The sequence below is a fragment of the Poecilia reticulata genome, linkage group LG2 (assembly GCF_000633615.1).
Source record: "Poecilia reticulata strain Guanapo linkage group LG2, Guppy_female_1.0+MT, whole genome shotgun sequence".
Lineage (NCBI taxonomy): Eukaryota > Metazoa > Chordata > Actinopteri > Cyprinodontiformes > Poeciliidae > Poecilia > Poecilia reticulata.
In genome coordinates, this window is record NC_024332.1 from 45,607,528 (window position 1) to 45,619,675 (window position 12,148).

Sequence of the window (12,148 nt, forward strand, 5' to 3'; positions counted from 1 at the left end):
TCAGTAAGAACGAAGCACAGAAGAACCAGCATTTAATCAGCTGTTCCACCTGAACAATGTTTGCAGAGCTTTACTCCTCTTGAATATTTGGACCGAATAAAGACTCTGGTTCTCACCATCGGTGGTGTCCTCGCAGAGCTGGTTGAAGTTTTCATAGGAATCCCAGCGAATCAGAGGATCCTGGGTGTTGTAGTCAACCGAGACGGTCGGCCCGTTTTCCAGGTGGTCCATACCTTGACCAGAAGTACAAAGAGAAGGAGCAGAAGACGTGAATGTCTTTACATCAGAAGCTTGGACTCAAAGACAGGTTCGAACTCACTGATGCTTACCATGGATTTTCTCTGGTCCAAAGGAGAAAATAAACTCTACTTTTCCATATTCTGGAAACCTGTCATCTGAACAAAGGAAGCGTTTTAAAGCATGAATCATTTCTACAACAGGTGAAACCCAGAGAAGCTCCCCGTTACCTTTGAACGTCTCATCCAGCTCGTCCTTCCCAAACACGATTCCCAGGTCATGGATGGCGCAGGTGTGGAACTGGACCCGGAATATCACGTCTCTGCAGGGGCTGCGGTAGCGTTTGTGGTAGCACTTCAGCTGGGGGTCAAACAGTGCAGACAGAGGTCAGCTTCAGACCGCTGGATGGTTCAGACTGCTACAGCACCGCATGTCCTGATACCTCTGACCCAGGAGCCYGTCTGGGTGGCAGGAATGAGCACAGAGACGCTATGTGGTGCTGGAGCACATGACCTTTAACCTCTCTACAAAGGAAGCGTCCTTCTGAGAACAATATTTAAAATGTCTTTATATTGTGTGACCCAAAGTAGCATTGGGCTACATTAACAAGCTCTCACATTTATGTAATTGTGCTTGATTAAAGCTTGTTAGCATGTGGCTAATGGTTTGAACATCAAGCCTATTCCCCACTTGAACACCAGGCCCCCAAAATGTCTGCGCACAGCCCTGGATACAGGATTAGAGCCTCGAAGTGGGTCCAGAGGTACCACCAGAACCCTGAGCCGAACCGCAAACTCAACAAAGAAAACTTTCTCTGGTGGAAGAGGCAGCTTCTTTTAACACGTCTGGAAAATCTGAAGGAATATGAAGTTTGTCTCACTTTGTCATCCTTATGCTGAAGCACGGAAGTGGCAGCATAATGCTCATTTCTAGAGATTTGGCTCCAGACAGATCAAGAAGAAAACCTTAAATAAAGACAAAACTGGTCGATTTAAAACAACCAAATGTTCACATTTCTCTCCAGAAGGAACCAAAAACAAAAATATGAACAAATTAAATTTTTCCAAATGTGCTTTTAGAAACCTGAGGGAACATGGTTATTATGTCCYAACTGCTCTGAACCAGAAGCAGCTTCTTCCTGTTTCCTCTATAAACATGAGATCTGGACCCGTGTTCACATTCAGGAATGATTCAGTCACAACATCGAACGATTCTTTTTCTGGATTCAGTTTTATAATCARCCAGTTTCTCCTGGATGACCAGCAGCAGCTCAAATACTGAGAAATCTGATTTTTTTTCTTGCTCATTAAACGCATCAGTGACCAAACTGAGTTCAATAAAAATCATCTAAATGCTAATAGATGATTTGATGCATTAATTTAGTCCCTCTGTTTTCTACCGGATGGAAAACCAGAAGCTATTTTTGTTTTTGTTGTTTGATGTTCGTTAGAAATAATAAATTAACCTAAATGTGCAGAAATTCATTCAGTTTGTACGTCCAAAAATGAATCGGCATCAATGTTCAGGATAAATTTCCATCCTAAAGTTAAATCTGAGACCCCGGGCCCCCCTGGGGCTTGGCCCCCGGCCCACAATGACATCATCTCCGTTCCTGTAATCACAACAACAAGAAGCATCAGGCGGCGCTCCATCTGATCATTAATTCAGTAGAATCCATTAGTCCGCCTTAAACACGGGATGAGATACGAGTTTGGGTCTGTGGCCAGAAGCAGAACCGCAGAGTGGTTGTTCTGATGGACCCGGAGGACTCGGCTCATGGAGAACTTTATGGTTTCAGCGACAGGATGGAAATAAAACCAACAACACGACTGGCGGTCCGGTTCTCCTAAAGAACCGGTTCTCAGGGTTAGCGCAGTCCGCAGCGGCACACTGCTGCATCGCGGCTTCCAGAAACACATCGTGTGCCAACGAGGCTCTACAAACAGGCCTGCAGTCTCTCCCCTCGTTTTACTGCTTCTGTCAATAATCCCCCGTTCGTACGGCTCCGGCTCTTCCTCGGCCGTCCTGTTGGGAAAAAACCAACGAGATTCCCCAGAACCCGGACTCCCTCTGCCTGCTGGGCCCGACGCTTTTAACGGGATCTAAAATGATCATTACTGAGGAAAATATAGAATTTTAAACGTGTTTCTGGTCAGGAAGAGGTTTTTATGGGGTTCCATTGTAAAGTTACAGAGTGCAGCAGGGTTCCGTTGCTGAGCCCGGCGGTACGGATGCCGGGGCCGGGATCCAGCAGCCCACCGAGTTTTTGAGTGAAAATTTTGAAACATCACTAGGTAGTTATGTTATTGGATGACGATGTTAACAATACCAACTAAAGTCTTAAAGGCGAACATTAAAAAACCCCTAAAATAAACAAACGATGCTTAACCTGGTGGGGGCGCAAGTAAAGCCTGGCGGCCCGCCAGGCTGATAATACTCTGCAGGAAACGTAAGCAGAAATTTGAGTCATTTAGCTTATAAGAACATAAAGAGGGGATTCATAATTTCACCATGTTATTCATTCCTAAATGCCACAGTTTCAAATTAAATATTTAGATTCAAAGTAAATATTTGTTTAGCTAAATGTTTAGCTTGCTAGCTAAACATTTAGCTGCACATCTGAGCTTGTGGACAACAGAAAGGAAAGTTTAAAGAAATGACCAGCTAAATATATTCCATGCATAGTGAGGACACACAGATATGAACATTTGGGCTTTTAACTGATATTTTTTACATATTATTATTCATTAAACATCAAATGTTGGCTTCCCATGACTAAACGTTTATTGATTTAGATCCAAACATTCCAAAGGAAAGTTCCTGGGAAGTTTCTGGACATTTACTGGAACCAGTTGGAACCTGAACTCCTTCCCAGTCACCACCTGCTCTGTGGCTCGGCTCAGTTCTTACCAGGATGTCTCCTTTCAGAAGAAGACCAGGCTCAATGGTGATGCAGATGCTGGTCTGGCTGTCGCCTTGAACGTTGCTGCAGGAAGAAGAGACAAAATGTCAGATGATGACATCATCTTACTGGTTACAGTGGTGGAAACGGCCAACGCCATCCCACTGCCTGGGTGGATATGAGCCGATTCGTTCTTCAGGAGTGACTACCTGGTGCAGAAAGGTCCGGAAGGTTTTCTAACCTAACGGGGGAAAAGGCATGTTGGGAGTAAAATGACCAAGGAGCTCAGTGAAGATCTGAGATTTACAGAAGTTGGGAAATCTTCTTGTACATTCCCAACTCATCGGTTTAAAGCGTTTCTTCAGCTCTTCTTACCATAGAAGAAGAGCTGAATCGTCTCCTCGGTTGAAAGGAAGTTGTGTTTCCCCTCTGACCGTGGGAACCCTGAAGGGTCCTCATGTAGGAACAACCCTGAGGGCGTCCACACAGATGCCCGACTGCCTCATTCATTGGCTCTCTAGTCACAAATGAATATCCTATACCTCCTATACGAGAGAGGAGGGGATACTACTAGGCAATAAAGGACAATCAGGGGCTTTATTATCCAGCCCTTACGAGTTCTCCATCCCTGGAATCTTGTAAAAGCGTTTGAGCGTGAGCATCTGTGAGGACTTACTAGATCCCAGATGTGTAGACGGGCTGCATGGCCTGGTAGATTTTCAGGAAGGGACGGCAACCTGCGGCAGAAACAGCTGTTAGAAAACGGCTGGAGGCGTCGGATGAGGTGGAGAGCCGGATGGGACACTGACCTCCTTTGGACTCAAAGTCTGGGATGCCGTGCATGATGACGTGATGAAGGAACAGCGGTTTGTTGTTGATCTTGATCTGGCCGGAGAGTAAGCCGCTGAAATACTCCACATACCTGAAGGATCAGAGAACCAGAACCACAGATCACAGATGATCTACAGTCATTGTTGGTTACATGCTGGACCTGTAAACAAACAAGATCACATGGTCATTGGGTCACTGACCTTTTCTGAGACGGCTGGCCCACAGGAAGAACTTTGTCTTCGTAGAAGCGCTTCATGGCGAAGCGGTCCAGAGCCTGGTCAGCGCTGCAGCAGACAGAGGCCAGGTTAGGACGTCTGCAACCAGCAGAGCCGCTTACCGTAACCACCACCACCTTCATGATTAACGTAGCAATGTTACCGTTTCTAAGGCGTCCATCTTGTATTTGTAAATCTGATTTACCCATAATCCATCAGATTCATCACATTCAGGCAGCCTGCTGCTAATAAAGGCTCTCAGGCTGCTTACTGTCAGCTTCAGAAAAGCTTCCAGGATAATCAGATTAAGGCAGAAACTGGAGCTTGTGAAGGGAGCCGATCTGAAAACATCATGTGTTCGTCTGATTGTTACCGTTTGATCCTAAAAACAAACCCATGAAAAAAAGAGCAGAGACCGTCTGGCATAATCCGAGTCTTATGATGCAGAGACAGTTTTAGCTAACTCGCTGCTTTCTGCTCATAATTATATGGAGCGTATCTCAGCGTTTGCTGCTCCTGAGGAAGATGTGTGAACTGAGAGCATCACATGTTTGGCTCCTCATCGTCCGGTCATCAACATGGCGCCTGATCGGAGACTCCAGACCCACCTGGCAGAAATGTTGCTGTAGTGCATGTAGGCTGCCACCACCACGCCGGTTCTGCCCCGGTTCCCCTGAAAACAGACCAGAGAGGCATCAGTAAGGAGAGCGCCGTCCAGCAGCAGCCCAATTTAAAATCACTTGTTAACTTTTTCAGCCAAGAGGTTTCTGAACCTAAAACCTGAAAACAGGCGATGGACGGATGCTATGACAGTGTGAAGCAGTTTGAAGGGTTTCCTGGCTGCTGTTTTCTCTGGTTTCTGGCATCGGTCGGAGTGATTCCCTCCCGTTTCTCTCTGCAGCAGATCGGTTGGAGTSWKKYYYYYSSSWTYGGTCGGAGTGATTCCCTCCCGTTTCTCTCTGCAGCAGATCGGTTGGAGTGATTCCCTCCCGTTTGGTCGGAGTGATTCCCTCCCGTTTCTCTCTGCAGCAGATCGGTTGGAGTGATTCCCTCCCGTTTGGTCGGAGTGATTCCCTCCCGTTTCTCTCTGCAGCAGATCGGTTGGAGTGATTCCCTCCCGTTTGGTCGGAGTGATTCCCTCCCGTTTGGTTGGAGTGATTCCCTCCCGTTTGGTCGGAGTGATTCCCTCCCGTTTCTCCTCAAAGCGTTTCTGCCTTATAAACTGCAGCTGCTCGATCCGCGCCGAGGCAGTGGAAATGATTTGTTGATCTGCTGAAACCCGACATGGCCCGGTTCCCTCCAAGCTACATTTCCCAACTTTTAGAGCAAAATAATAATAATTTTAAAAAGTTGCAGTCGTCATGGCAACCTCCCAGTGGGAACGCAGCCTGAAAACGAGGAGAGCGGCGGGTCTGACAGGAAAACATCCAGGCGTTCGGAGATTTGGGGGCATCAGCTCGGTAATTGCTCTTGGATGTCGTTTTTATTGGCGCCAGATGAGTGCGGCTCGCCACAAAAGTTTAACGTGAAGCAACAACAGGGAAATATTGGTCAAGTTGAGATTTTGTGGCACTGTTGAGGGCGAAAGAGTAAATAAAGCCGAGCAGCCATGATGACGGTTCTGATTGTGTTTTCCTAAGCCTGCGAGTGGAACCTGACCCAAACAAACACCCCGCCCCGTTCCACCAGGACGGGCATCAGAGAGCAGCCCACAGCCCCCCCTGCTGTCTGCAGAGGGAACTGCACCCGGCCCAGCCTCACCTTGTTGTGGATCACCACCACGTTGTGGCTGTCCGCGCTCAGCCACGTGTCCATGGCCTTACAGATGCTGCAGATCTTATCCAGAGCCGGAGCGTGGTGGTCAGGCCAGCCGAAGTCCAGCACCTGGGAGGGAGGAAGAGGAGGATACGATGAAGAGCAACCAGGATGTGGGAGGGACGAGTGGAGAGCAGAAACTCACCTTCGGATTGAGCTGACTGATGTCATAGCGCTTCTCACTGAGGTTGAAGAGCTGAACATAAACAAAGGAAATATTAACAGARGCGTTTTGACGCATTAGAGAGACTAATTCATTTTGTCAAGTTTATATTTTTTTATATCCTAGTTTTGTTAAAATCCTTAAAAAATCAAAAGCATGTGCTTTGGTGGCGCAGGGGCAAAGCACAACCCATGTAATGAGGCCTTAGTCCTCATGCCAGTGGTCGCAGGTTCGATTCCCGGCCTGGTGACATTTGCCGCATGTCCTCCCCCTCCCTCATAACCCTCCTTCCTGTCTAACTACTTTCAAATAAAGACAACTAGAGCCAACAAAACCTTTTAAAAAATCAAACGCATCTGCTTAGTTTAGTGGAAGATGATGCTAAAGCACATAATGCTAAAGCACATAATGCTAAAGCACTACATGAACATGGATTTACCAGAAGCTAATGCTAAAGTGCTGCCATGTGTCATAAGGAAATCGTGATGAAGCCCCTCAAAACGATTCAGAAATGTGAATTTTTGCAAGTATTTCTTGAAATAACTCTCCTGGTTAGTTATGTAAATGCTAAAGCGCTAAGCTAAAAATTAGCTCTGTAATTAGCAGAAGGTGGAAACGTCTCCAAAGCTACAGTTAATGAACTAGTGGCATGGATCTCCATGACAACCATCAGATGCTACCTACAGGCTAACTGCTGCTTGGAAAAAGCCTTTCTTCCTTTTACCATCACAAACGTAAACGTGTGGTTTGCTGGACTTTAGCGTTAGCTGAGTCTCAGAAAATGTTTCCGCCGGTCGAGTTTGGACAGGAACCGTTCATGATGGCAGCTGGACATGAAGCTGAAGCACATGAGAGAGTTCTGGTACCAGGTAGCTGTGTCCGTGTTTGGAGCGCAGCATGGAGGCCACCTCCCTCAGGTTGGCGGCGTAGCTCTGCTCCTCCACGCTGCTGGGGAACGACACGGAGATGATCCGCTCTGTGATGTAGATCAGGTCCAGTTCGTAGCCTTCGTCCAGCGCCTGGAGGAGACTGGCGCTCCTGCAGGCAGACAGCACAGATCAGAGACGTTAGCAGCTCTGCCGCTCGCTCACATTCCTTCACCTCAAACATCCTAATATGGAGAAGGCAGAGCCTGCAGCATAAACACCGAGTCCACGGCGACATCAGTCACTTCCTGCAGCTGATCGCTGACGCACCGTGCGGCCGCACAGCGAGAGGGGATTCAGAGAAATGTGAGCGCCTCACAAGTTCATCATGTGATGAAGGGAAGGATTCTGACGGGACGGCTCGGAGTCAGATCGGGTCAGTTAACACGAGTCAGAGGAGAAGAGAACCAGAACTGACTAACTGGGTCGTTAAGTTTGAATTAATCCGACAGAACGAAACCTAAACCTTTTTTTTACAGATCCAACGTCTAAATTGGTCCCTAAAGGTTCCATCATGTTTAATTCTACAATATTTAACCTAAACAGGTCTCAGTGCTGCCCTCATTGGGCTGAATGTTGGTACTGCAGTTGGGTTTTCTTACTGGTTCCAGCGTCGCTCAGCCCCACATTCTGGTGTAAAACCAACTCGCCCCCTGGTGGCGAGTCAGGAGGTGGAGTAGCAGCCTTGCTAGCACTGATTGTTAGCGTTACTAAACTTTGCATGTGTGACTCATTTCTAATGTGGGTCGCCTCTCTGGTTTGTCAGCTGCTGTTTTGAAAAAAGTCGCCAGATTTATTGTTGAAAGACAGAAATCTAGAATCTTTTCTCAGTTTTCATCTTAAAACGTTGCTAAACGATCACTAGTTCCTTTTTATAAAACGTTTCTCGATTTGTCACAAGTAGTTTTTGGAGAAACAGTCTGAAAAGTCAACAACAAACATGGCTTCCTGATCTTTACTTCTCCATTTTTATCACTAGTTATTGGACAGACTGATGAGACCAGAGAAACTGTCCGTTTGCACATGTTGAGGCAAGCGGACAGCAAACCCACCTGGACGGTCGTCTCCGTGACTCCACGCTCTTTGAGGATTTTGTTGAACCCTGAAAATGACAGAAAACCAACAAACATCAGAAATCAGAGATAAACGCTTCGATCTAAACTGATGAACTGAAACCTGATGGGAGAGAAACAGAGAATCTGTAGAAAAACATGTCAGAGRCCCGAGATTCACCAGRACCAGGACCAGAACCAGGAGTTCCGATCAGATCGGTCTGATCTACTGGGAGGAAAACCCGACTAACTGGGACTGGAGGAAACACAGCTGGAAACCACAGAATTTACACAACTCAAACCTTGAAGGGAAAACGGTTCAGCTCAAGGATTTTCCAGGATTTCAAAGCAGGGAGCTGAGTTTCTACGGGGTCTGGAAAAGTCTGGAAAACCATCCAACCAATTATCCATCCATCCATCCTGATCTTCATTTGGACTCAGATCTCTTCTTCTCTTACTCAGTAAAGTTTACAGCAGTAGAACCATCTAACAGAGCAACTTCCTGTTTCTACAGGAAGTTGCTCTCCGCCTGCAGCTCGGATCTTTACGGTTCTCCTTCATGGTTCAGTCAGCAGATCAGAGCGAAACAGTAAAAACCTCAACATGATGGAGACCATGAGCCTGTGTGTGTGTGTGTGTGTGTGTGTGTGTGTGTGTGTGTGTGTGTGTGTGTGTGTGTGTGTGTGTGTGTGTGTGGTTTCTGGTTCACATGACGTGTTCCTGCAGCAGCAGGGAGGTTTGGATCTGGAGGTGGCTGACTGTGTTTGGCTCCACTGAACCCGACAGAGATGGAGGCCCGGGAGGCCCAACCCCCTGCCCCCTCCTGGTGGGGGGCGGGGGGGTCACATGACCCTGAGGGGATGGGGTGGGTTAACCCCTTGTGCTCCTCCAGCAAACTGAACCCATCTGCAGCAGCAGGAAGATCTCAGAGTGAAAAACGATCCGAATGAGGAGCTGGTTACCATGGAGACCGTGACGACTAACCAGTCCGCTCCCTGAGATAACCAGATAAAACTCCCAGTCTGGCTACCAGGTTCATCCCCTCAGACTCTTGACTCATATTCACCTCCAACGTTTATTTGTCAAAACTGCTGGAACTCAGAAGCAGCTGCTGGTTCAATGAGCTGCACAAACTGCTGGTCCCACATCATGACTACCCCACCGCTCTACCCAGAACCTGATCCAGCGTCTCCATAGCGATCAGGTCTTCTTAAATAAAGGCACGTAGAGCAGAAGGTTTCCCATGAGAAGCAGCCAGAAGATCCTGACATTCTGCAGGGGAACGTCAGGAAAGCAGCATTCCTCCATTCTGATGATTACAGGAAAGCTCCCGGGGGATTCATGGGAATCTGGAGATCCAGGCGATACGCTCTAATGAGGACATTCCTGCAGGCCGAGCCGCAGCATAAAACAGGCATTTTTAGGCGCTTCGGACTGCGTGGGTTTGCTCCTGCAGTTCCCACGAAGCTGCAGCCGAACCGGGCCGGCACAGAACCACCCGATCGTTAGCCTCCGGCTTCCAGCATGGAGAGCAGCTCTGCTTTCCTGAATGGAGCTTTTTATGAGCCACAACGTTTCAATCAAAGTGCAGCCATGTGGGTAAGTAAAGGAAATCAAACTTTCACTGTCTGGGTTGTAAAAACGTGAAGCAGCAGAAACCATCGGCGCTCCCTTAAATCCTGAAGCTGTGGCGGTTAAATCCGCCTCCAGGTCGACCCGACCCGGCCCGGCAGCGGGACAGACGCCCCGCGTGAATCCTGGAGAGGCGGAGGAGGTGGGACCAGATGAGAACCATCTGGAGGCCGACTTCACAACCAGCCCAACAAATTACACATCAGAGACAGAGCTGGAGGATGGAGGAGCACCGAGCCGAGCCGAGCCGAGCCGCGGCCCGGCCGCATCCTACCTTCCTGAAGAGGTGACCTGTGCTCCAGCGCCATGCCCCCCTCAGGGAGGACAGCCGCCGCCGCAGAGAGCCGCCGCGGTTCATCTCCGGCGCAGCACTGAACTTTCCTCCGGAGACCTCTCCCTTTTCCCTCTCAGCCCAGCAGAAAAAAAGTTCTAATTTTAGGCCAGCCGGGCCGAGCAGAACTCCTCCGCCCCCTCCGCCCCTCGCGCTCCGGCCTCCCTCCCCCTCCAGCCAGCTCTGCCCTGATGCTCAGCCTCCCCGYCTCCAAAGCTCCCCCCCATGTGGGACTGAAGCGTGTTTGTTCACAGCAACATCGTTTTCTCTCCATGAATCTGAGGATCAGAGGTGGAAAGAGAAGCAGAGAGGAGGCGAAGCGCTGGAGTCATGAGGCGACCGATTGTTGCTGCGAGGCAAAGCGAAGCCGGCGCCCGCCTGACATCAGCGGCGGAGCGACCCGAACTCGCCGCCCTGCAGGAAGCATCACAGGCAGAACCTCTAGTCCTGTTTTCTGCTCCCAGTTTGGATCGAGGCTAAAAGTAGAAAACCTTGTTTAGAAACCGAGCGGGCGCTCCAGTCTGGGCGAAGTTCGGAAATGCCGATAAAAGCGACCACACACACAAACAAAGACAAACCGTGGGATTCTGCTTTGGAAAGAAACCGCCAGAGGAAAACGAGTCCAAACCAAACAGAGTCTGAGGATCCAGGATGTGAGAAACCCAGAGCTGAGGCTGATAACCTGATTTTACYGGTCGAGGTTTGGATGTCGGATTATTCATCTGCTGCACATTTCTGGAGTAACGAGGATCAGAGACTTTAACGATGATAAAAATGATCTAAAACTTTAACCTGCACATCACTGCACCACACTTATAAAGAAAATATTTATAATTTTTWAAAAATTAGAGCAAAAAACACTGAAATAACTAATAAAAGTAGCTAGAAATAAAATAAAAATAACAAAATAATGAAAAATAATAGTAATAATCAATGATAATTTTCATAGCAAAATAAATACAATAAAAAAAAATATATATATATATATATAAACCATGTTAATGACAACACTAAAAACAGTTATTAGAAATAATAATCCATCCCCAGTGAGGTCAGGAGGTGCTGCTGTCTGGGCGTGAGGCGGGGTCACAGGTCACCTGGACAGGTCACCTGGACAGGTCACCTGTCTGTCGCTGGGCAACACAGAGACACACACTCACACACTCACACACTCACACACTCACACACTCCTAGGGAGAATTTAGAGACCAATTAACCTGACAGTCACGTTTTTGGAGAACCGGAGAGAATCGACCATAAACAGGGAGAACATGGAGACTCCATGCAGAAAGACCAGGAATCGAACCCAGAACCTTCTGCTGCAAGGCAACAGCTCCACCAACTGCACCACTGTGCAGCCCGAAATAATMATTCCAATAGTGAAAACAAACAGTAATAAATAGATAATAATAAATGATACTTATGATACAGAAAAAAATWAAATCCATAAAAAATAAACATTAAACAATAATAATAATAAAGTAAATGATAAATAATACATTTATTATAATGATTTTAACAATATAGATCTACAATTAAACAGATAAAGTCATTATAAAATAATAATATGAATATGAAATAATAAAAGTTAATACAAATAATTTAAAAACTGAAGCTGGTAAAGATCTCAGCTCCAGGATTCTGTTTCATCCAACTGATCCGTGAGAAGAACTGATTCCTGGACGGTCTAATCCAAGTAAGGACTGGATGACAGCATGAACAAAGAATCAGTGACGGCGCGTATGGACTCACCATGGTGTCTACATGCTTGAGAGCGAGGCTGCTGCTCGGAGCCTGAGGAGGAGCACAAAACGGAAAATCATCAACATGAGACACAAAAACTACAGCAATCAGTAAACTACATATCTAAGAGCCGGCGGCGGCGGCGGCGGCGGCGGCGGCGGCCATGATGTCGCTCAGTGAGTCAGACTCATTAATCTCCCAACTGGACAAATATTTACACAAAGAGACAAAACCACCGAAATCAGCCAAGACCAGAGGATCCACGGCCTTATACAGCAACGGACAGAGAGAGAGGGGCGAG

The 12,148-nt window shown here is 47.5% G+C and overlaps 1 protein-coding gene across 10 annotated transcripts in view; it reads right to left on the minus strand.

Annotated features, from left to right (window-relative positions):
• tns1b (tensin 1b) overlaps positions 1-12,148 on the minus strand; it is an 80,789-nt gene that overhangs the window by 30,998 nt on the left and 37,643 nt on the right. For 7 of the 10 annotated variants that reach the window (XM_017302039.1, XM_017302027.1, XM_017302038.1 and 4 more), the window contains 13 exons: positions 11,857-11,898; positions 8,142-8,191; positions 7,030-7,201; positions 6,146-6,196; positions 5,947-6,069; positions 4,794-4,858; positions 4,171-4,254; positions 3,949-4,061; positions 3,816-3,876; positions 3,148-3,223; positions 468-597; positions 330-395; positions 117-239 (listed from right to left, as the gene is read on the minus strand). In XM_017302039.1, coding sequence (XP_017157528.1) covers positions 117-239; positions 330-395; positions 468-597; positions 3,148-3,223; positions 3,816-3,876; positions 3,949-4,061; positions 4,171-4,254; positions 4,794-4,858; positions 5,947-6,069; positions 6,146-6,196; positions 7,030-7,201; positions 8,142-8,191; positions 11,857-11,898 — 1,156 coding nt within the window. Of the gene's footprint in view, positions 1-116; positions 240-329; positions 396-467; positions 598-3,147; positions 3,224-3,815; positions 3,877-3,948; positions 4,062-4,170; positions 4,255-4,793; positions 4,859-5,946; positions 6,070-6,145; positions 6,197-7,029; positions 7,202-8,141; positions 8,192-10,047; positions 10,147-11,856; positions 11,899-12,148 lie in introns of those variants that run through there. The other 3 variants (XM_017302033.1, XM_017302045.1, XM_017302034.1) reach the window with 2 other exon arrangements.